At 35.9% G+C, this 26,624-nt stretch overlaps 2 protein-coding genes and 1 non-coding gene across 4 annotated transcripts in view; 1 reads left to right on the forward strand and 2 right to left on the reverse strand.

The window, feature by feature from the left end:
• The first annotated feature begins 9,151 nt into the window (after nt 1–9,151).
• Nucleotides 9,152–26,624, forward strand: part of LOC108608086 (zinc finger protein 615) — a 41,281-nt gene continuing 23,808 nt past the window's right edge. The window contains exons 1-2 of the mRNA XM_017999288.1: nt 9,152–10,495; nt 19,241–20,361. Of these exons, the coding sequence (XP_017854777.1) occupies nt 9,152–10,495; nt 19,241–20,361 (2,465 nt within the window). The remainder of the gene's footprint in view (nt 10,496–19,240; nt 20,362–26,624) is intronic.
• On the reverse strand, nt 16,009–16,288 carry LOC108608088. The gene is made up of 2 exons (XR_004458989.1): nt 16,139–16,288; nt 16,009–16,078 (listed from the first exon to the last, which is right to left on the reverse strand). It is a non-coding gene; the product is annotated as an uncharacterized LOC108608088 (transcript).
• LOC108608089 (fibrinogen gamma chain-like) lies at nt 24,716–25,576 on the reverse strand. Of its 2 annotated transcripts, none has more exons than XM_033295013.1 (2): nt 25,489–25,576; nt 24,716–25,435 (listed from the first exon to the last, which is right to left on the reverse strand). In XM_033295013.1, the coding sequence occupies exon 2, from the start codon at nt 25,387–25,389 to the stop codon at nt 24,757–24,759; it is 633 nt and encodes a 210-aa protein (XP_033150904.1). In that variant the 5' UTR covers nt 25,390–25,435; nt 25,489–25,576; the 3' UTR covers nt 24,716–24,756. The 2 variants fall into 2 exon arrangements, with proteins under 2 accessions (XP_033150904.1, XP_033150905.1); XM_033295014.1 differs by having other exon boundaries at nt 25,492–25,554.

Raw genomic sequence — 26,624 nt, forward strand, 5'->3', positions numbered from 1 at the left:
TCTCCACTTGGTATAGGTAAGCCATGGAGTTTTTCCAAACGAAGATAAAATCCGTTGATTATAACAGAGCCCTGCAAAAGTTATGCCAACAACTTGGTGACTGAACATATTATTATCGATACTTACTATATAGGGACATGAATGATTGAAGTTAGAGAAATCCTTAAACATCCTATACAGTATTATGATCACTGGATTAAATGGTTTATCTAAAAAACGACATCCATCAACCGAAAATTTGTATAGCCACGGCTTGTAGCCATTGGATTTTTTAAATAACTGCGCCATATATAAAATATCAGTCACTTTCTCGAGCAATGTCATTTGAAAATTGAAAGTATTTCTTGCACGATTTACAGCGCGTAGACGACACTCGTTAATAATAATCGTTGAACCCGAAGTTTTGCAAACCGCATTCGTAAATTTAAACACCACCGCTTCCTTAAATTAAATTTTAATTAATTTTGTAAAAAGAACTCTATTGAACCAACACTTACAGTAAAAAAATAATTTGTAAGTAAGAGAAAGCTTAAGCTTGAAATAAATAGTAGATAAAAACACATGTTGACGATCTTCCATGAAGAGAAGAACTAAATATATCAGAATGGAACTAAAATATTTATAAGCGCTGAATGCAATAGTTAATGTTGATTGATCAAATTATTTTCATGAATACGAATGCACTTAAATTCGTTCCACATCGTAGAATACAATATGATAACTCATATTAAATATGAAAAATGGTTATTAGGATCGGAATTGATATTTTACCACAGCCAAAGCAGTTCAATGCTCCTCTTTTATTTGAAATTTTATCATCCTCAACGAACTCATAGTAAAAATATATATAAATATGTGAGTCTTTGCTTATGAAAAAAGTCAAGTCTAATATATATTCTCCGGTTGGAAATGGTGAAACATATTGTATCTTTTCCCAACGAAGGTGATAACCGTTTATGGTAAATGTATCCTAGAAGATAACCCCTGATAAGTATCCACATATAATGAACAGGACAGGAGTGATTCACGTTAGTAAAGTCATTGAATAGCATTGAATCAAATTTCATTCAAATTGAGAAGGCCAAAAACTGCATTAAAACTTACAGTGTGTAAATAATTTAAAATTAAAAAATAAAATAAGCTTGAATGAAATACTAGCTTCATCTTTTAACTAGCAAACGACCATAAAAATTCAAAATTCAAATACATTTTCAAATGTTTGATGGTGCTTAAAAGCCCATTAATATTAATTGATCAATTTTTTTCAAACGTTTCGCATCACAGAGTAAAATTTATAATAAGTAGTACACATTTAAATAGCTTAAATACTATATATTGGGTAATAGATAAGAATGTTATCACTTGAAAAACATATTGCCGAGGTAAGGAACGGATATTTCATAATATATACTTTATGCAATTTTCGACTTCTTTTGACAAGAATACCTAATTCTCTCATTTTCTTCTACTACTATTTGGCATTTTATGCATCCTCTATAAACTCAAAATAAATATTTAGATTGAGTAGTGCTTTCATGTTAAGGGTAAAAGTCGAGTTCACCATATATTCTCCAGTTGGTATCGGCAAACCACGAAGTTTTTCCGAACGAAGATAAAATCCGTTGACTGTAATAGAATCCTGCAAAAGTTATGCAAACAACTTGGTGACTGAACATAATATTATCGATACTTACTATATAGGGACATGAATGATTGAAGTTGGAGAAATCTTTAAACATCCTATACATTATTATGACCACTGGATTAAATGGTTTATCTAAAAAACGACAACCATCAACCGAAACTTTGTATAGCCAGGGCTTGAAGCCATTGGATTTTTTAAATATCTGCCCATTATACAAAATATCAGTCACTTTCTCGAGCAATTTTATTTGAAAATTTAAGGTATTCCTTGCACGATTCACAGCTCGTATACGACACTCGTCAATAATAATCGTTGAACCCGAAGTTTTGCAAACCGCATTCGTAAATTTAAACACCACCGCTTCCTTAAATTAACTTTGAATTATTTTTTTAAAAATATATCTATTGAACCAACACTTACAGTGGAAAAATAATTTTTAAATAAGAGCAAGCTTAAGCTTGAAATAAAAAGTAGATAAAAACACATGTTGATGATCTGCCATGAAGAGAAGAACTAAATATATGAAATGAAACTAAAATGTTTGTGAGCGTTGCATGGAATTGTTAATGTTGATTGATCAAATTATTTTCACGAATACGAATACATTTAAATTCGTTCCACATCGTAGAATACAATTTGATAATTGATATTTAATGTGAAAAATGGTTAATAAGAATGGAACAATTGATAAGGCACTGATATTTTTCCATCAGCCAAAGCTATTCAATGGACCTCTTTTGTTTGAAATTTAATGTATCTTATCATCCTCTACGAACTCATAGTAAACATATGTATAAAAACGTGAGTTTTAGTTTATGAAAAAAGTTAAATTTAACATATATTCTCCGGTTGGAAATGGTAAAACATATTGTATCTTTTCCCAACGAAGGTAAAAACCGTTTATGGTAAATGTATCCTTGAAAATGACTTCTGATAAGTATATTCACATATAATGAACATATTTTATATATACTTACTATATAAGGACAGGAGTGATTCACGTTAGTAAAGTCTTTAAAAAGCTTATATGTCATTATGGCCAATATATTATAGGGTTTCTTTAAGAAACGACAGCCATCGATTGAGAATTTGTATAGCCAAGGCTTATATCCATTGGATTTCTGGTTCATCTGCCCCAAAATGATCATATCTGTCAATTTATCCAGTAAGGTCAATTTGAAATTAAAAGTATTCATTGTACGATTTATAGCGCGTATACGACACGTGTCTATAACTAGTGCTGGGTGAAAGGACTTGCAAACGGCATTCGTAAACTTAAACACAACCGCTTCATTTAATTAAATTTCATTCAAATTGAGTAGGGATAAGCTTCGCATCAAAACTTACAGTGTAAAAATAGTTTAAATATGGAAGCAAGCTTAAACTTGTGATGAATAGTAGCTTAATGCACATGTCGATCTTCCAAACAGAAAAAAACTAATGAAAGTAAACTTTTTAAATCGAATATATATTTTTAAAAGCCCATTAAGTATATGAGTATATGAGCAGTTGATTGAAAGCGTTCCGCATGAATGGGTCTTCATGTCAGAGCTACTTAGTTTCCCAACAATACACTGCATTGGACTTGTTTTTAGTTTACATTTCATCCTCTACGAAGTCATAATATACACTAAAATAAACATGTGATTTCATGTTTATTTGTATTTGGAATAGATGAATTACTTAGGCACGAAACCGCAAAAGCTGTTCAATATGCCGCTTTTATTTAAAATTTAATGTATCTTATTGTCCTCTACGAACTCAAAGTAAATATTTAGATTAAAAAGTGTGTTTTTGTTTATGATAAAAGTCAAGTTTGCCATATACTCCCCGGTTATAAGTGGTACAAAATATTGTATCTTTTCCCAACGAAGATAAAATCCATTTATAGTTAATGTATCCTAGAAAATAACCTTTTTTATAAGTATATCCGCAAATAATGAACATCTTTTATATATACTTACTACATAAGGGCAGGTATGATTCGCGTTAGTAAAGTCTTTCATTAGCTTATATGTCAGTATGGCCAAAATATTATAGGGTTTCCTCAAGAAACGACAGCCATCAACTGAGAATTTGTACAGCCAAGGCTTATATCCATTGGATTTCTGGTACATCTGCCCCAAAACGAACATATCAGTCAATTTATTCAGTAAGGTCATTTTGAAATTGAAAGTATTCATGGTACGATTTATAGCGCGTATACGACATGTGTCTATAACAAGCGTTGGGTGATGGGGTTCAGCTAACTTTGCATAGATCAATGGCTAGCAGAAAGAAATTTAAATTTATTAAACAAACACTAGAGATGCACAGGAGTCAATACTTACAGTGAAAAAAGAATTTAAAAAGAGGAGCAAGCCTAAATTTGAAAGTATTAGTAGCTTAAAACACATGTTGACGATCTGCCATGAAGAGATGCACTAAATATATGAAATGAAACTAAATTGCTTATGAGCGTTGAATGAAATAGTTAATGTTGATTGATCAAATGATTTTCACCGTTTAAGTATAGTTGTTCCACATCGCAGAATACAATTTGATAATTGATAACAAATATGAAAAATTGGAAAACATTATTAGTTGGAATAGAAGAATTACTTAGGCACGAAACCGCAAAAGCTGTTCAATATGCCGCTTTAATTTAAAATTTAATGTATCTTATCGTCCTCTACGAACTCAAAGTAAATATTTAGATTAAAATACAATTAAAGCGTGTATACATTTTTATGATTTAAAAAAAAAAGGTTCCCAAAAAAGGGTTTATTTTGCCATATACTCCCCGGTTATAAGTGGTACAAAATATTGTATCTTTTCCCAACGAAGATAAAATCCATTTATAGTTAATGTATCCTAGAAAATAACCTTTTTTATAAGTATATCCGCAAATAATGAACATCTTTTATATATACTTACTACATAAGGGCAGGTATGATTCGCGTTAGTAAAGTCTTTCATTAGCTTATATGTCAGTATGGCCAAAATATTATAGGGTTTCCTCAAGAAACGACAGCCATCAACTGAGAATTTGTACAGCCAAGGCTTATATCCATTGGATTTCTGGTACATCTGCCCCAAAACGAACATATCAGTCAATTTATTCAGTAAGGTCATTTTGAAATTGAAAGTATTCATGGTACGATTTATAGCGCGTATACGACATGTGTCTATAACAAGCGTTGGGTGATGGGATCCGCAAACCGCATTTGTAAACTTAAACACAACCGCTTCCTTGAATTAAACTTAAGTTAACATTACAAATGAACTCTTTGGAGTCAACACTTACAGTGAAAAAAGAATTTAAAAAGAGGAGCAAGCCTAAATTTGAAAGTATTAGTAGCTTAAAACACATGTTGACGATCTGCCATAGAGGGAAGTACTAAATAAACAAAATGGAATTAAAATGTTTGTAAGCTATTCGTGTTGATAAATCTGTTTATTGTAATTGTGAACATAGTTCCACATCATGTATTAGGTTATTAAAAAATGTAAATGGTATTGATAATGACACTATCGGTAAAAGTGTTTGTTCATTTTCTATTGCTAAATAAAATATAATAAATGTGCATATGCATATTACATTATTATATATACGCATATGCAAGCAAAGACGAATATATTATTATAGAGCATTTAAATATTTAAATAGCTTTAATAACGTAATAAATTGAGTATCGATACTATCGATTGTTGGCCCAATATGATTATCAGACTTTAACAAAATTTCGCATACTATAGCTTTATTACCGTTATTAGGCATAATTGTGAACTCTCTTTAACAGTCCCACTCTATCCATTCTGTGTTCAACGCTTAGACAAACCACCCGCAAGCCATTCATATGGCAGCGCTTGGACTTGACATAAATGCCATGTTGAACAGTATGTCGTGTCTATTTGTTGTACAACTGACGCCAATGGCTGACAATACACACACAGAGATAGAGAGAGAGAGAGAGAGAGACACAGAGTCAACGATAATACCCATACACTGGCATTTTGTTGTTTGTGTGCGTGTGTGTGTGTGTGTTATTTCGCGCTTGTGGTGCTAAATTGGGTGATAACTCCTTTTTAATGGCTTCGTTTATACAACAAGCATTGTTGCTATTGCTGCTACTGCTGCTGCTCTTGTTGCTGTTCTAAGTTTTATTTTTATTTGCCTCGCTAAAACTCAATTTTCAAATCAAACAACCACGAGCATTTCACACTCCTTCGCCAGTCTGGATTTCTCCTTGTTGCTCTCGTTGTGTTGTTCCTAATGCTTTTATTGTTGTTGATGGGCTCTGACAATGGTTGTTGGCCATATAGCCGTTGCCATTGTCACAAATGCAAATAATGGCACAATTGTGCTCTGTGTGCGACTCTTAACTGCTTTTATTATTTAATTCTTCAATAATACGAGTACAGTTGTAATCAGTTGTCCAACAATATGAGCAAGCTGTTCTACAAAAATTTGAAAAAAAAAAATAAAATTTTGTATAATAAAAAAATTAAAGAACAGAAACTTATTCGCATAAAATGCTGTAGTAAGTTAAGAACTAAAATTACATTTTGTTTATAAAAATATAAAGCTGAACATATTTTTACATAATTCAAAATTTAGAGATAATCATATTATGTAGCCTACTTTTTAGAGCAATGCTTACTTGTGATACAAATTTTAAGATTTCTTTAATTGATTGAATTTAGCTTAAAATTTAATTTATTGATTTTGTGTTTCGTTTTTTTAATTTTTGTATTTTTCTAGAGCTAAGTTAACAATAATAAAGAGCAAGGCACACCCTATGAGACACCTTTACCCAAATGCTACTTGTCATAAATTTCTACACGCTTGTCTTGAGCTTGACTTTGGTTTTCGGCACATAAATTTGGGGATATGTGCAATTAGACGGCAATTAGTTGTTTAAACGCCTACAAAGCCGTAAAGCAGGCGAACACACACATACACACACACACACATGCAAGAGTGTGTAATAAGCAATTATCATGAATCACAAGCAGCATACACAGACTTCAGTTCAATGGCTACAGCTGGTGCTGCTCAACCAAGTTGAAAATCAGTTGACGCACACACTAATTAGCCAAGAGAGTAAAAATTTCGAATAGTTAGAGAAAGAGTACGCGAGCTAACACTAACATTAATTGTTAAACAAAACGTGCGTTTATCACTGACGAAACAAAATAGAACAACAACAAAAAAAAAACAAAGAGCACAAGCAAAAACCGTTAGACAACAGTCTGCTATGCAATATTGTGCTTGTCGTTAGGCTTAGGCAACGCAGCGAGAGCGTGAGAGAGCGAGAGTGTGGGAGAGTCAGAGGCTGCGCTGCCGTCATCAACTGTAGAGCGCCAAATGCTTTGACATATGCAAAGCAAGAGTGTGTGCGAGAGAGCGCGCGCGTGCCTGTATGTGTGTGTCTGTGTGTGAGTGAGAGTGCGAATTGTTATGTTTTTCGTATTTAACCTCAGACATGGGCCTCGTTTGTATAAATTCCAGGCAGCAGCCACTGCCAACTGCTGCCACTGATTGCTGTTGCTGCTGCTGCTGCTGCTGCTCTTGCTGCAATTGTACCGTTGTGAAATTATTAACAACGACAACAACAACAACAACGACGTTGAGCGCCAGGCCTCGACAACGACAACGCATCGTTCATCGCGCTCACATATGGCGGAAATGACACTTGAACGCTGGCACAGCCAGCCAACAAGAGCAAGAGAGAGAGAGTGTGAGAGAGGCAGGGCTGACACAGGCTCAAATTGAGCGCGACACGTACGCAACGCTATACAGACGCAATAAACTTCATTTCTGACAGGCCGCAATGCCAACAGGCACACAACGACACGATGATAACATTCTCTTTGAGTGGAGTGTGTGTGGTGTGTGGGGAAAACTGTTGGAAGCTGGAGCTGAAGCGCGGCCGCCGCCATGTCAACGCTGTGGTGAAGTTGATGCGGGAACATCACGATTGGCCCATTGTCCAATGTGCAGTGCCCTGGGGCGGCTAATGAATAAACTGTGCTTGAAATATGCTACGTCCGGACTTTCTCTTACTCACTCTCTCTCTGTCTCTCTTTTGCGCACAACTGGACACAATGAAGTGCACAGAGCTTAGCAAGAGATCTCGCAGTGGAAATGGCATCTTAATAAATCACTGTCCGCACTCAATCAACGACTATGAAGTTGGTACTCGGCACTTAAGCTTGGCAGCGATTTTATAAAATCAGTTTATACATGTATTTGAATTGTATTTAGACTCTAATTAACTTTTGTTTAATTGTATTAATTTTTGCACAAATAGTGTAAATTGTACAAGAACAATTATTTAAATAAACTACTTTGCTGAATTTAAAGTAAAAAGTTATCTTTGCATTATATGCAATAATTTGAATTATCTTTAAAAGTTACACATTAATATTGCATTTAAGCAATTTATAATAATTACGTTTATTTTTATTTATTTAATTGTATCTGTTGATGCTTAAATCGTTTAATATGTTATAGCTTATCAACTTAATCAAGTCGATCGCATTACAGTTGCTCTTTACTCAAAACGACCTTCAGTTATCTCTTAGCATTTATGTGAGATAAGCACAGCATGCTCTCTTACTTTTTCCCACGCTCAGCTGCGCTGCTTAGGCGCCTAAGGCAGCGACGCATACGATAAGAGCTTCGTTGCTTCGGCCTTGACTGCGCTGCTTCGGCGATAACGAAGCGAGAGCTTCGGCTGTAGCTAGGCGACAGCTTAGCGTGGGTGAGTTCAGTTGTTCAGTTCAGCTCAAGCTGAGCGCATGTGACAAGATCGCTGACTGCCGATTATTTTTTTATTTTACAGCAAGCTGATAACGAATGCGTAATTCATCAAATGTTTAATATACTTTCAATGCTTCTGCACACAGCAATCTTAATATACTAAATATGCTTTACAAGTGTTTTTTTACTTGCTTTTATTATTATATTTGACAAACAACATAAGCACAGCCAATAAAAGTTTAGTTACTCACAATCAGCCAGTATTTGATATTTTGAATAATCTTTTAAATAAAACAATTTAAATTATGCTACATTCTTCTTGTTTGCAATAAAATTTAATATACTAAATATTGCTTGCCTGTATTTTCTTAGTCAAGTCGATCACGCTAACACTATTGGAAATTTTGAATCTTATTATTTTATTTATAAAAACATAAATTGTTTTGTTGTTCTTACCAGGAGAAACTTACTTTGAATACAATTTTAGCATACTTGAATATATGTTTAATTTAAATATATTTAGAAAAATATCATAGATTTTATTTTTGATTTGTAATAAATTTTTTTTTATATTTTAAATGTTTTAAATTCTTTATTTACTGGAAATATGAACTTGATTATATTCATAAATCATTATTTGATATTTAAATTTATTCCAAAATTTTAAAGTGATTATTTTATTGATGAAACCATAAATCTAATAAACTTTTTAATTGAATTGTCACTATTTTTTGTATATTTTTTAAGAGCGCTGCAAAATGAACAACGAATCGGATGAACTGGAGGACACGCATTTGTGCATCAAGTGCAATGCCACCATTGTGGGTCTCAGCAAGTATATCGAGCATCGCAAGAGCAACTGCCTCAGCCTTGCGAGCGCGCCACATGCGGCAAAGCCATTGGCCACGCCCACAACGACGCCCACAAGCACAAGCGCAGCAGCGTCGCCGACAATAATGAGTCGGAGCAACTTGGAGCACAGCTATGGAGGCTTCCACTTCCATGCGGAAGCCGAGCCGCCGAGCAGTCATGGCGGCAAGGGCGCCAAGCTGACTGAAGCCTATGACTTGAACTATGAACTGGGCGCCGATGTGTTCTTCTCCTCACTGAAGCTGCAGAGCGTCTCCACGGGCGGCAAGACAAGCGCCAGGGCCGAGCGCGCAGCCAAAGAGGAGTCCAGCTGGCATGCGTCCACCGATCCGCTGCTGAAGGCCGTGCGGGATAATGAGGATGCAGTATATCAAACGCTCAAGTTTGTGCATTCGCCCGAGCCCAGCGAAGAGGAGGAGGAGGAGGACGATGAGTTTGAGGGCGAGGGCGAGGGCGAGGAATATGTTGAGCATGAAGCTGATGCTGATGAGGATTACGAGACGCGTCGTCATTCGCCGCCAACGGTGCCCGCCTCACACACAGGCGGCAAATGGCGACCCGAGCAGCGTCCCCATCTGCGTCACACCCACCTGGCACGCCTCTCGCCCAGCTGGGATGAGCCCAGCGAGGAGTTGGGCGTGCACGAGCTGCATCCGCCGGCAGAGCATACGCACGGCAAATGGGTGCCGGGCAGCAAGCAGCTCGAGTATCGCGAGAACATCGATCTGACCAAGCTGCAGCCGCACCAGGAGTCGCCGCCAAGCTTCTGGTGCAACATCTGCTGTCGCCGCCTCAAATCCCGTTCCAACTACGATCAGCATCTGCGCAGCGGCTATCACCAGCGTCGCGCCGACGCCGAGCAGCAACTGGCGCAGGCCAATCTCGAGGGCGTGCGCCTCACGCTCAGCCACGACTTTGATCCAGCAAACACAACAGCGTCGCCGGCGTCAGCGCTGCCAGCGCCGCCGCCGTCGCAGCGTCAACTTTGTCGCCGTCGTCGTCGCGCCAATTTCATACGCTGCGATGTTTGCCGCCATAGCATGGCCAGACATCTGATTGGCAAGCATCTCATCTCGCACTATCACTACCGACGCCTGCAGCAGCAGCAGACGCCGCAGCGACGCCAGCAGGCGCTCCACGACATCCTCCAGCACATGGGCAGCATTGTGCGTCAGGCGCCCTTCCAGTGTCTGCCCTGTCGCTTCTACGCCAACACCGAGGCGAGCTTCCAGGTAAGCCAGCAACACTTGTCCCTAAAAGTATTTCCACCGCACATTCATTTTGCTAGTATTACTTAATTTATTCTATTCATAATTTCATATGCATACCACAATCTGTGAGTTCAAAAAAATACCAAATTCAATCCAAAAAAATTGAAGGTCGTATTATTTTTAAATAGAATTAATTACAACACAATCAGCAACTAGTAACATTAAAATAAATTGTTAATAAAATAAATACAATTATCAATGATTTTGATGCGCTCAAAATAGAACTGGAGTGAATTTTTTTTATTTTTATTATTTATTTATAAGCAAATTATCAGTTTTTAAAGTCTTATAATCTTTTTAGTTCAATTGATATTGCTAATATTTATGTTTATATAAAACATAATTTAGTTCAGTGTATAATTAATTTAAATGTGTTAGCATTTAATAAAACTTCAAACACTCTGATAGTTAAACCATTAATGAAAGCTAAAACCAAAAAATTACTTTTTCATATCAAGTATACGTAATCGGTGTCACGCAATCCATTTGAAGCCACAATAGTCTTAAACTCAAAATAAAAGCCAACAAACAATTATTCCATTTTTAATCTGATGTTACAGTTCGTAAAAGTTTATTTATTATTTTAATAGAATTTTATAATTGAAGATTTTATACATTTTAATTTTCTTACTTTATAATTGATATTTATTTAGAAACAGTTTTATTTACTTGTTGGTCGGTCTTATCATCATCTGCACGAATTTCAGTGGATTTAAATGCCATTTTTTCCATGTGATTGCCTGATCTTGGATTTCATCAGTGTGCACATAGATTCCATTGAGGTTACTATATAAATAAATATAATTTAGCAGTTTGCATAATTTTGTAAAGTCTTTAATACTTACCACACATAACATTTATTGAACCACCAACCACTCGCGTAATTTGCAGCACAATTAATATGAGTTTTATCATTATCCCGATCTGGGGTAGAGAATTTCATATTCTTAGCGTCACCCAATGCACCTGGAGAGTCTAGTGCGTTCCCTGCATTTCCAGTGTATTCACCCACACGTAATAGTTTGTAAGATAGCTCCTTATACCCAATTCTGAAAATGCCATAGCGGGCATAACGTTTTCCGTTGTTGAAATCCTCCAGGTGTATGTAGAGCTCGTGTGGCTGAAACTTCGTTATCAGATACAGCCGCTCTAAGCCGAGCCAGAATTCACCTCGTAAGTCGCCGAAGCCATTCTTATACTCCTCCCATGTTCGATTGAAGTTCACAGAGCCATCCATCCTCCGTTGAATGACAGTCCATCCCCCGCCAGCGATCTTTGAATCACAGGGCACCTGGAAGGCATCCGTACCAGGCACACGGAACGTTTGAATATCACTTGAATTACCAAAGGGTAAACAACTAGTCACTTCAGCTGCAGCGGACTTTAATCAGAAAAAACAAACAGTTTAAAAAAAATAAATAAAATTATTCGAGTTCACTTGCTTACCACTTCACTATCAACTGCTAAAATATATTCCACATAAAGCAGCAAAAACACAACCAGAGTACGAAACACTGTATTAATATATTTCATGTTGAATTTTAAAGACGAACTGAATTAATCATGAAGAGTCTAGCGGGCTTATATAAGTTTGATGTGGTGAGTAGTACACGTCACAGGATGTATACTATCATTCGCTACTATGCTAATCACGGTTTTTAGTTTACACATTATGCGCACTCGCTATCGACGTATATTTGAGTAAATTCTATTGTGTTAAATAATTTTGGTCTCCACTTTAACAATGTTCAAGCTATCTATTGAAGTATATACCATATAATACACTCATCCTAACCTATGTCAGTCTATACTGTCCAGTATAAGTAAGAGATGGTAGTACACAGTGTCGGATCTGAGCGTTCATCACGTTGCCTATCCGTACATCACTGCAGCTGCCACTAATTTTATGGTCGATTATTGTTGCTTAATCACGGTATTTCACGGGTGACTCTGCCTGGATCTTCTGATATTCAATAATGCGAGTGCATAGTCAGCCTACGCGTGTTCACTTTTTTTATACATTCAAGTTCTACGTCATTGCCGCAGCGCCGGCTGCGATCATCGTGGTGACAACGAGTGGTGTGCTCTTCCATCGTTCGTATACTATCATGTCTTAGTGCGAGCGCCAGCGCAACATACTATCCATATCTCAACATAAAACACGCAGCCAGAATCAGTTATTGATCTTATCTAATCCTCGACGCTCTCATACAACCTCTGCAAGTTTATTCTATTATTTTTCTCAATAGCAACTCATTGCTATGATAATTGACAATTTTATTTAGACAAACAATTTTATTATTAATTGTTAGTGGGATCTAATCATCTCATCATGACGAATTTATCCAGCTGGTTTAGTTTCCTATTAGCAATTCCATCAGCTCGCAATTGACTCAAAATGGTATTCTGCAGTTATGTTCCTCATAAACTCCATTTATGTTTACCTATACGAAATCAATTATACATTTACAGTTTGTTATTTTTTAAAGTCATTTATACTTACCTACACACAACAGTTATTTAACCACCACACACTCGCGTGGATAATGTCAGCTCATATTCAAATTATCGGCTATTGATCATTATCCGCTCCTGGGGTTGAGAGTTCTCATTATCTTAGCGTCACCTCCACAGGTCCTCTCCGCTATCGAGTGCGTTCTCAGCATTTCCAGAATATTCCCCACACCTTAATAGTTTGTAATATTGCTTCTGCATTGCGCGCGGACTGTAGAAGTTACATACCGCGTCATGCATTATCGTTATTGTCGTTCTGTCTGACTCCTCTGTATGTAGAAGCTTCGTGTGGCTGAAGCTTGTCATAGCTGCAGTTCCAGACGCAGCAAAACGCTTCACGGCGCAGGATCCCAGCCATCTTCTCGCCGCCGTATTCCACTTTCGATTGAAAGTTCAACACGGAGCCCATCCACTGCTGTTGCGATCGAACGTCGCACCTTGCAGCCGACCTTGATCACAGGGGCACCTGGCAAGGCTTCGCGCACCTCGCGACGCACGCCTCATCCGTCCTCTTCGCACATCTTATCCACTAGAGCTACCAAAGGGTAACACTAGTCGCTGCAGCTGGATCGGTATTGGACTTATCTTTAACCAGCTTTACTTCTAGTGTTGTTATAGTTGTCTGCTGTTCTCGTATCTTTGCTTGCAGTTTTTCTAGTTCCCCGGTTGTGTTGCCAGCTCCAGGATTAGTTTCTTAGAAGTTTTTATTCTGCTTTCCCAGCTTTCAGTCTTAGCTTCGTTATTACTAAGTCTTTAAAGCATCTCTTACTTTGCTTTTTCTACAATCCTTTAATTAGGCAAATAACATAAGTTTTAAAGATACAAATGAAATGAATTATGTTTACTCGCACTTTTTATTACATCTAGATCAGTTGCCGAATTAAATTCCACATAAAGCAGCAAAAGCACAAATGATAAGAAACACTTTAAAATATTCATGTTGAATTAATAAAACAAACTTTTGGAGAGCAAAGCTCAAAATAAACTGAATTTAAATTTTGAAGACCATCAAGCTTATAAAGTTGATGTGTCTCAAGTACACGTCAGAATTTGCGAAAATTATGATTGGCATACGCCCAATAAAAAACATAGATGTATTGTCAACATTATGTGTGCTATTTAACTATTTATTATTATTACTATTTAACTATTTAACCATTTCATGGGCGTACGCAGATAAGGAGAAAAGACCAGTGCTCCGCTATTTAATGAAAACATACTTAAAATTATTATTATTAAGCAGCAGTCAAGTGGCAAAAAATTGAGAAACTTTAAAACTGAATTGATTGAGGCTTGTTCGTCTGTCCATCCGCCAAAGAAAAGCAAATAAATTTAGAAAATTATAGTAATTAATTTTGAAATAATAATATTACAAATAATTATTAATTTAAAAGAAGAAATTGCGAATCAAATGCACAATTATGAACTTGTTAGTTTTGTTTGTTGAACATTATTTAAATGTCAACAAGATTTATATTTTTTTACAGTTTTTTAATCATATGCATATATACATTTTTATTTACTGTTTATTGGTCTTATCATCATGTGCACGAATTTTAGTGGCTTAAAATGCAATTTCCTCCATTTGATTGACTGATAAAGGAATTCATCAGTTTTAGTGCGCACTATACAAATAAATATAATTTAGCAGTTTGGATAATTTTTTAAGTCATTTATACTAACCATGAATAGCACTCGCGTAGTTTGCAGCACAATTTGCATCCCATTCATCATTATCCCGCTCTGTGGTTTAGAATTTCATATTCATAGCCGTACCAATCCCGTTAGTATCGAGTGAGTTTCCAGCATTTCCAGTGTATTCACCCAAAGTTAATAGTTTGTAAGATTGCGCTTCATTCCCAATTGAAAAATTGCTATAGCGTGCATTTTGTAGTTCATTGACTTTAGTTTGAAGCTGCTCACTTATCTTCAAAGTTTCCTTTTGTGCCTCAGCGCCAGCTTTTAGTTTTTTCATTGTGAGCTCCTGTTGCTCAAATTGGGCTTGAAATTGATCCTGTAATACAGTGTGATTGTTGAGTAGCTCCTTGTGCACAAATTCCTGCGTCTTGATAATGAGCTGCTGCTTAGTGATTTTAGCTTGAAGCTTCAAGGCTTCATTTTCAGCCTCAAGCTGCTTAATCTTATCTTCTCTGTAAGAATTCTCTTGAAGATTATTTATTGTAAACTATTGTAGCTGCAGCTTTGTCTGTTGCTTATAGTATTGATCATTCTTTTCAGCCGATATACGAACATATTGCAATAAAGGTTTGACGACTTTATTGCAATATGTCTTGCAATCCTCTTTTGATTCTCTTGAAACTGGGACATGACTGCAAAAATAGCATTGATTTGCTATTAATATTTAAAATATTAATTTGCACTTCACATACCATAACATATATAACAGCAAACATATAACTGATAACACACACTTTGATAAATTCATGTTGAAGAAATAAAACAAATTTTTCAATATTGAAGATCAGCAAGCTTATTAAGAACTCAAAATTTTATAAGAGAATCAATAAAAGAAATGTTATCAGTAAAGTCGAATACCAAAATCCAAAACCTTGACTGTATAAAAAATTGAGTTTATTTAAACATAAAAAATAATTTAAATGCAAAACTGTTGATAAGAGAGATTCAATAAAAAAAAAGTAATAAGTAATATTCAATAATCGAATGTTTACTTTGCGAATTAAGCAACTGCGCTACATACTATAATAAAAACTAACGTAGCATGACCTCCATTTTTATTTATTTAATTATATATATATATATATATATTCTTTTTTTGAGAAGTTATAATTTTCACAGCTTTTCTTTATTAAGTTCAATTTACATTTCATTAGTCGATTTTAAAACTTTTATTTTTACTACACATTCATAGAGAAATGTTTTAATTACTTCTTTGTGGGTCTTATCATCATCTGCACGAATTTCAGTGGTTTATTATGCCATGTGTTCCATCTGATTGACTGATAATATGCTTCATCAGTGTAAGTGTTCTTATAAACTCCATTAGGGTTACTATAGAAATAAATATAATTTAGCAGTTTATATAATTTTTTTAAAGTCTTTTATACCTACCATGAATAACAATATCTAAACCACCAACCACTCGCGTAAACATCAGCACAATTACCAGTACCAGTATCATTATCCCGCTCTGGGGTTGAGAATTTCATATTCTTAGCGGCTATTCACATCTCCAGTATCGAGTGCGTTGCCAGCATTTCCAGAATATTCACCCACACTTAAGAGTTTCATAAGATTGCTCTTCATTCCCGACTGAGAAGTTACTATAGCGGTGCATATCGTTTTTCGTTTCTTGAAATCCTCCAAGCTGTATGTAGAGCTCGAGTGGCCGAAGCTTCGTCATCAGGTGCAGCCTCTCCAGACCGAGCCAAAAGTTACCGCGCAGGTCCCCAAAGCCATTTTTGTACTCCTCCCAGCTTCGATTGAAGTTCACGGAGCCATCCACCCTGCGTTGGATGACAGTCCACCCATTGCCAGCGAACCTTTGGAATCACAGGGACACCTGGAAGGCTTCTGACACCAGGCACACGTATCGTTTGAATATCACTAGAGCTACCAATAGGGTAACACAATCTAGTCGCTGCAGCTCGATCTACAAATTGAATCAGCTTATCTTCGAATTGTTTATCTTTATTCATGTTGTTTATTTGCTCTTTTAAGTCAGCAATGCGCTTATCCTTTTCACTTAATAAAGAATTCTTAAGTTCTTCGCTTTTCTTCAGATCTCCTTGCTGTACTTTAACTTTAGTTTGTAGTTCATTGACTTTCGCTTGAAGCTGCTCATTTTTCTTCAAAGTTTCCTTTTGTGCCTCAACGCGAGCTTCTAGTTTCTTATCCAAGTCTATAATGCGTTTACCCAAGTCATCGATGCGTTTATCCTTTTCACTTATTAAAGAAACCTTGAGTTTGTCGCTGTTCTTCAGAGCTTCTTGTTGTTCTGCACACTTAGTTTGTTGCTCCTTGTACTCAATTTCCTGTTTATGGAATCGCTCCTGGTTTGCAGAGGATACATGAAAATACTGCAATAAAGGCTTCACGACTTTATAACAATAAGCCCTGCACTCCTCGGATGATTCGCTTGAGTGTTGACATGGCTGCAATTGGCAGCATTAGCTTCTTAATAATATTTAAAACGATTTATTTGCACTTGACCTACCACAACATCAGCTGCCGAATTGGGTCGCATATAAAGCAGCAGCATTATAACCTGATAACACACAATGTGAGTTCCACATATTCAATTTATTGACAGAACTTTCCCAGTGTAAGGTTTAAAGTAAACTGAAGCTGTGCGCCATGAAGGACGGACGAAATTATAAACATGATGAAGTGTAATATAAATTTAAATTAATGCATTTATTATGTAAAGGAATTGATAAGACGAACAAAGCGGACTTGAATTGGCGCTGGCGCAGATAAGAAATATATATTTTGCTTTTATATAAATTATGATTAATGCAGCGTATTGTTTGATTACTTTGTTATTAAATTTATAAGAGTTGCAAAGAATAAAGCGTGGAGAGAAGCAAAATGCATTACACACTCCGAAGTGAACTTTCGAGCAGTTCAAATGCTATCAAATGTGAACAACATGAATGATAAGCATTATAATATTAATATAAATAATATCAATTTATTTATTATGTGAAATGTAGTAAATTCACCAACAGGCTTGAATATTAATGAGGTCCTGTTGGTCAAACTTAGCTTGAAAGCATTCAGCATTAATTTATTGTTATTATTTAAAACATTTATTTGCACCTGACCTACCATAACATCAGCTGCCGAATTGAAACTGATAACACACAATGTGAGTTCCACATATTCAATTTATTGTAAGGTTTAAAGTAAACTGAAGCTGCGCCATGAAGACGACGAAGTTATAAACATGATGAAGTGTAATATAAATTTAAATAAATGCATTGATAACACGAACAAAGCGCAGATAAGAAATATATATTTACATTTATATAAATTTGATTAAGCAGCTTATTGTTTGATTACTTTGTTATTAAATTTATAAGAATTGCAAATAATAAAGCGTGCAGCTTAAGCATAAAATAAATGTGTAAACATATATAAAAGCAAAATGCATTACACACACCGAAGTGAACTTTCGAACAGTTCAAATGCTATCAACAACATGATTGATAAGCATTAAATATTAAGTGTATTATATTTGGTAAATAATATAAATTTATTTATTATGTGAAATGTAGTTGTTTGGTCATGCAAGGCCAATAAATTTGACTTCTCAGCTACAAACAGCTGATCTAGTGTAAGCTCGCACTTTGGCTCAAGCGCTGTCTTCATTGCAGTTGTATTCCCGAGCTCTCCTCTTGCGCTTGAACTTACGCGCTCTCTTCTTTGTGCGTGCATTTGGTACTGCACTAATAAAAGCTCGCGCTCTCTTTGTAAGTTCTTCTCGCTATCACTAATCTTCTATGATCTTCACTATCGATATATCGATATATCGATCGTCGCAACTCGCAAGTTGAACCTCGCAAGCCGGTCGTACTCAGTTTTACGTATAATCGAAACTTGTAAGCTTGAACTAAAACTAAACCTGCAGAAGGCAGTAATAAATCTATATATTATAAATAAAACCCTCGTCGTTTTCTACTATATAAATCGCGATTCGCAACATTACAGCTTGCGACAAGTCGTTAGCTCAACAGTAGTAAATTCACCAACAGGCTTGAATATTTATGAGTTCCTGTTGGTCGAACTTAGCATTAATTTATTATTAATATTTAAAACATTTATTTGCACTTGACCTACCATAACATCCGTTGCCGAATTGGGTCGCATATATAACAGCATCCATATAACTGATAACACGCACTTTAATAAATTCATGTTGAATTAATAGAACAAACTTTCCAAGAGCAAGGCTTTAAATAAACTGAATCTATATATTGAAGATTGTGTGTGCATTTTTAAATTGATATATTATATATATTTAAATAATATAAATTTTGAATTGTATGCGCGTGTTTTTGCATTAAGTTCATGACAATCTATAAATAATAATTATACTCAATATATTTAGCAGCGTCGCTTTCAATTGGTTTTGATTTTTGAAAGCTAAAGCCAAAGTTTACTTTTGCATATCAAGTATACGCACTGTTTTTTCTTATATTACTGCTGTAGGATCACTGGCGTTCCGCAGAGCATTTGGAGCTAACGAACAGCTTGGGCGGCAACTTTTGGTGCAGCTTCTGTCAGTTCGAGTGTGGCAGCAATGACGTCATGTTGCAGCATTTATCCTCAGCCATGCACAAGGAAGTGCTGCTGGCCCTCAATCGCTCCGTGCCCGTGTCCATTGCGCAGCGGCGAGCGCTGCACTGCAGCGTCTGCAACGCCAGCTTCTTGTACAATGCGCAACTGCGTCGGCATCTGGCCAGCGAGCATGCGGGTCAGCTGGCCACGGGCAGCGCTGCGGATGATTATCAGTGTCGCTTCCATTGCGCATTGTGTGGCGCAGCGCAAAAGTCGCGCGTGGCGCTGCAGCGACATGAGAAGCACAAGCATCGGCTGGCGAAATACTTTTGCGCCATCTGTCGGCTGGAGTTTGAGACGCCGCAGCAGGCGCGACGGCATCGCAGTCTCGTGCAGCATAAGCGACGCGCGCAGCGTGCACAGCCGCGCAAATCCACAGAGCAGGAAATTGAGCAGCTGCTGCGTCAAGTGCTGGAGGATCAGGAGTCGGCAGACGCCAGCGGCAGCAGCAGCAGCAAGCAGCCAGCTCAGCCGACCTTGATGAACACTCACTCGTGTCTCAGCTGCGGCAGCAGCTTTCAGTCGGCCCAAGCCTTGGGGCGTCACACGCGCAGCTGCCAACCGCCGCCAGCGCCAGCGGCTTCGGCTGCCAGCAGCAGCAGCAGCAGTCCCAGCAGCAAGTCTTGGGCCTGCGATCAGTGCAGCTTTAAGGCTCAGTACGAAGCGGATTTGTTGTACCATCGCTTCTATCATACGCGCAGCTCGGTGATTGGCAAGCAGGAGCTGCTACGCTGCCCGCTCTGCCCCAAGCAGTTTCGCAAGCATTCGCTGCGTGCTCATCTGCGTAATCACACAAATGAGCGCATCTTCGAGTGTGGCCAGTGCCAGGCCAAGTTCGCCAGACGCCACAATCTCAAGGCTCATGTGAGCGTCATGCACGACGCCGCTGGCAAGCAAACCAAAGCGACGGAGCAGCCAAAGCAGCGACAGCAATTCCAGCAACCCAAAGCGAAGTTCACCTGCAGCACTTGCGGCAAGGTATTGGCCAAAAAGTAAGTCGCATTTTTGATTTATCACATACTATCGAATGCCTATCGATTAATTATAAATTCGTATATATTTTCTTGAAACTGTTTCTTGGAACTTTCTATTTGTTGCTGTTCAATATTAGCAAAACATTGAATATTGAACTGCAACTCACAACTTGTTCTAAATCTAAAAATAAGCATATATATTTTTAATGAATAATATTTGATTTAAGTCACAAATTTGTGATTTGATTTGATTAATTAGCAAAATATTTGACTTTTCATCCAAAGTGCGTTGCACGCAAAGCAATTATAGTATTATATATATAGGTTAGGTTAGGTAGAACAGGTTTCCCAAAAATGGGAACACTCAGAGACCCTCTGGCCCATTGTGATGCCTATTTAGTCTGTCGGAATAGGGGGGAATAGGGGGTATGTGTTGGTTGATGGGATGTATGGAGAGGTGGGGTTAGCTGTATTATATATAGTATATATAGTCTAAAATATATTAATACAATATACTTTATTCACTACGGGCACTGCCACTAAATTTTATTAAACTCATACAACTTTTAATTTAATACACTTTGGCATTTATACAATAAATGTAAAGGGGTATCATAAATTTGTGTATATAATATGAAGAACGAAGCTTGGCAGCTTATATATTCTTGATCAGCAAGACAAATTGATTCTATTTAGTGAGAAAATGTAGAGGTTATAAAAGCAGATTACGCTTATTTTTGATAATTTACTTTCCATGAGATGAATAACTTTCGAAACATTCCAATATAAACATTCCGGAAAGTCAAAGTGTATTCAAAAGTTGCCTGCGCTCAACTTGAAAACTTACTTTATCAATTATTCTGAAAAATGTGTACATATGTTAAAATATAACAAGTTGCGGGCATTTGGGTTAATTTATTTGCGTGTTATGTTTTTCAAATATTTATTTTAAACGAGCATAAGCATATTTTAAACAAATTTGCAACTAATACGTTGCGGGCAGTTCTTAATTGAATGTAAGCGAAATGGCTACAGATCAGTTCCGTGTGTTATATAATTCGAGCTCAAGAATTGGACGCTCAACGTGTGGAACTTGGAGCCGGCGGACAGCGCCACCTGTCGTTGTACCTTGTGCAGCGGAATGAGTCGCCATCAAGACAACATGCAGAATTCGACTTCAATACTCAATTCTAGAACAGATATTGTCTAGTAAATAGAACATTGGTTACTAAATAAAAGCGCAACACATTCAAAATTTACATTTACAAAAGAGAAATGAGAATATTTTATCGATTCTTTGTACATTTTCTCACTTAAAATTTATTTTAATATTTGATAGAATAAAATTATATAAATTAATCGCTTTAAGAGCTAAATCTATGACAATCTATCAATATTATATACACTCATCATATTAAGCAGCGACTCTGTAAGAAAATCTTTCAATTGTTTTGATTTTGATTCGGGAAGCTAAAGCCAAAATATTCTTCTTCATATCAAGTATACGTAAATTATGTCGAACAATAATAAATCTGAAACAAGAACTGTTATATTTTCCAAATAAAAAACAACAGATAATTGTTATTTTTTTTAGTCTGAGGCTACAACTTGTAAAAGTTTATTTATTTCACTTGCATAATTATATTTGAGATTTATTTAGAAACTTTTCTATTTACTTCTTGGTCGGTCTTATCATCATCTGCACGAATTTCAGTGGTTTCCTATGCCATTCAACCCATAGGATTGAATTACGATTGTATTCATTAGTTCTAGTGTTCCTATAAGCTCCATTAGGGTTACTATAGAAATAAATATAATTTAGCAGATTGTATAATTTTTTAAAGTCATTTATACTAACCACCAAAGACATTCATTAAACCACCAACCACTCGCGTAATCAGCAGCACAATTAAAATGATTCATATCATTATGATTGAGAATTTTCATTTCCAGAATATTCACCCACACTTAAGAGTTCATAAGATTGCGCTTCATTCCCGACTGAGAAATTACTATAGCGGGCATATCGTTTTTCGTTCTTGAAATCCTCCAGCTGTATGTAGAGCTCGTGTGGCTGAAACTTCGTCATCAGATGCAGTTTCTCTAGCCCGAGCCAGAATTCTGTACGGAAGCGCCCAAAGCCATTTTTATACTCAATCCATGTTCGATTGAAGTTCACGGAACCATTGATCCTCCTTTGAATGACAGTCCATCCCGCGCCAGCGAACTTTGAATCACAGGGCACTAGGATGGGATCCGCGCCAGGCAGACGTATCGTTTGAATATAACTGCCATAAGGGACACAGCGAGTCCGTTCAGTTTGATTAGTATTCTTAGCTTTAAGTGTTGTGATAGTTGTCTTCACTTTATGAATTTTAGTTAGACAGCATTAGCTTGCAGATTTTTTATTGTGCTTTCCATCAGTTCAATCTTAGCTTGATGTTCAACTAATTCTTTCTGGATGTCTTCCCTTTTAATTTTACAATCCTATGAATAGCAAAAACATAAGTTTAAAATAAATAAATAGTTCACTTTCTTACACATAAACATACTTTGAATATTTGCAAACAAAGAAAAAAAAAACGAATGAATTTAAATATTGATATCTTATATAGTTCATGTGTTACGAGTACACGTCAGAATGTGCACAAATGATGTTTTCACTATCTTTAATATTTTTAGTATTATCAGCATTATATGTATGCTAAGGCGATTTAATAGGAAATGATCCTAACCTTGAACCTTGATCAGCAAGCTCATTTAAATAAAGAATTGAGCAAAATTAAATTTCACAAAAAGCAGCACACACTTAACTAAATTCATATTAAATATGTAAAACAAACAAAAACTTTAATTTCAATTGGAAAACCACCAACGTTATCAACATAATGAGGGCAAAGGACACGTCAGAATTTGAGAGAATGATCTTTGACACGCATTAATAATCTTAGTTTATTGAAATTAGAATCGTGTTATTAACATTATGTGTGCTATGGTTTTAGATATACACTAATGGTCAACTGAATAGATTCAACTTATACCGATATACATAATTTGCAATATCCTTAGTCAACAAATAGCAATAATTTCAATAGAGCTTGTGATATTACTAGAGTGCAGTTCATTGAGAATTTAATAAATTTTATTTAAATTAAAGTTTTTAATTTCTTAATTCATTTTTTAATAGTCCATATAGGTATAGCTATCAAAACCGAAATTAAAAGAAAAATATTTGTTATCTTACACAATTGAATACAATATTAAATTCATACTCAATTCAGCACGTGTCGTACAAAAATCTTAAACCGAAAGATTCAGCGCAATGCTCAACATCATTATCATTATCACGATCTGGAGTTGAGAATTTCATATTCTCTTCAAATGTAGAATCCTTTATTATAAAGCAACTTTGAAGCGCAATCAACAACTTTTGCAATTAATAATTACAATTAAATCCGCATAAATATTTTTAGTTTTATTTTTATTTTAAAAAAGTGCTGCAGCTTCAATTCAAGCAAAGTCTAAATGTTGCATTTTCTCTGTTTATTTTTCACTATGAATTTAAAATAAAATTGAACCTAGTCAACGCTTCTTTATTCTTTTCTATTATACATTTAAATCATTTATTCGCACATGACCTACCATAATATCAGTGGCCGAATTGGGCTGCATAAATGTTTAGCTGATAACACAGAATACGAATGTTGAATTTCAAGAGCGGAGCTTATAATAAATTGAATTCAGTCTTGAAGCTTATCAATGGATCTTTGACACGGATTCATATTTTTAGCTACATGAAAACATAATCGGAAGTATATACGTATGCTATGAATGAATAATTTATATGATGCAATGCTCAAGCCATCTATGAATATTATATACAGTTTTCATTTTTAGCAGCGTCAATTGTTTTGATTTATTTATTCGGAAAGCTAAGGCCAAAATATACTTATTCATATCAAGTATACGTAAACTATGACGAGCAACAATAAATCTGAGACAAGAACTGCCATAAAATAAAAACTAGCAGACAATTGTTATTTTTTTTTTAATCTGAGGCTTCATTTTTCAAAAGCTTTTTTATTTCACTTGCATAATTATATTTGAAATTTATTTTGAAACATTTTTATTTACTTCTTGGTTGGTCTTATCATCATTTGCACGAATTTCAGTGGTTTCTTATGCCATTCCCCCCATACGATTGACTGATAATGGGCTTCATAAGTGTTCATATAAACTCCATTAAGGTTACTATATAAATAAATATAATTTAGCAGTTTTTAATTTAAAAGTCATTTATACTACCACAAAAGAACATTCTATTAAACCACCAACCACTCGCGTAAAAAGCAGCACAATTAAAATTAACGGCTTTATCATTATCCCGCTCTGGGGTTGAGAATTTCATATTCTTTAGCCTTCACCTCCCACCCCAATCTCCGTAGTCGAGTGCGTTTCCAGCATTTCCAGTGTATAGTCACCCAAACTTAATAGTTCGTAACGATTGTGCTTCATTTCCCAACTGAAAAAGTTGCTATAGTGGTGCATATCGTTGTTTCGTTTTTGTAATCCTCCAGCTGTATGTAGAGCTCGTGTGGACTGAAACTTCATCATCAGATAAAGTTTCTCTAGCCCGAGCCAGAAATCGGTGCGCAGGTCACCAAATCCATTTCTGTACTCCTCCCATGTTCGATTAAAGCTCACGGAGCCATCCATCCTGCGTTGAATGACAGTCCATCCCCCCAACTGTGAATCACAGGGCACCTGGAAGGGTTCCGCACCAGGTACACGTATCGTTTGAATAACATTACCAAATACACAGCTATTTCGTTCAGTTGCATCGATCCGCATTTGTATTTTGCAATCGATATTATTCGTAGCTTTAAGTGTCGTGATAGTTCTCTTCAGTTTATGAATTTTAGTTAGCCCCCATCCAAGTTCGTCTTCTGTGAGTGCCAGATAGAGAAGCGCATTTCTCTCAAAGCATCCACCATTAGCTTGTAGATTTTTTATTGTGCTTCTCCATCTGATCAATCTTAGCTTCATATTCAACTAATTCTTTCTGGATGTCTTCCCTTTGATTTTTACAATCCTATGAATAGCAAAAACATAAGTTTAAAATAAATAAATAGTTCACTTTCTTACCACTTCACTATCAACTGCTAAATTATATTCCACATAAAGCAGCAAAAACACAAATGATAAGAAACACTTTAATATATTCATGTTGAATTATAAAAACGAACTGAATTTAAATATTGAAGATCACCAAGCTTATATAGTTGATGTGTTACGAGTACACGTCAGAATGAGCACAAGTGATCTTTTCATCATTAATATTTTTAGTATTATCAGCATTATATGTATACCAAGGCGATTTGAAAGGAACTGATCTCTACCTTGAACCTTGATCAGCAAGCTCATTTAAAAAATTAATTGTGAGCTGTGAATTGAGCAAAATTAAATTTCACAAAAAGCAGCAGACACTGAAATAAATTCATATTGAATATGTGAAACAAACTAAAACTTTAATTTAAATTTTGAAAACCACCAGCGTTATCAACTTAATGAGGACCAAGTACACATCAGAATTTGAGCAAATGAACTTTGACAGTCATAGATAATCTTAGCTCATATGCGTGTTATCAACATTTTGTGTGTAAATATTTAGTATATAATATATATACTATATATAGAAAATATGTACATTTAAATAATTTCTAACTTGAACTGGGCACATCAAATAAATTACAAATGAAAATAGTTTTTAAATGTTATGGATTTTGTACTTTGGGCAAGCTATGAATAAATTCCCCATAATAAATAAATTCCCTATTGCAATTGTTCGGTAACTTTGTGCCACGCCCCTCCCAAAAAAAAATGTAATCAACACATAATTTCCATACGCTAATTAGTGCTGTGTGCACAACAATAAACTGAGAAATGCCTTAGGACACAGCAAAGTATTAAAAGCAACAATTTGCTTTGCTTTCGCATATGAAAATGTCGTGCAATTTATTTGACCAACCAAAACACATCCACCCCACCCCCCCACACACAGAGACCGCTGCCCCGGCCCCAAATAGTTTGCCATTAGGAAAGGAACAGAAGAAATGCAATCCATGCAAGCGCGCATTTTGCATTAATTAAAAATTCCAAAGCCAAAAGCGTTACCCAAAAAAACAAAATAACTCATTAAGACATTCCGACTAAATAACAGACACACACACACATGTGCATGTTGCAGCGCCACAAAGTATGCAATGCACTCGCAAATCAAG

This window comes from Drosophila busckii, chromosome 2L (assembly GCF_011750605.1).
Source record: "Drosophila busckii strain San Diego stock center, stock number 13000-0081.31 chromosome 2L, ASM1175060v1, whole genome shotgun sequence".
Taxonomy (NCBI): Eukaryota; Metazoa; Arthropoda; class Insecta; order Diptera; family Drosophilidae; genus Drosophila; species Drosophila busckii.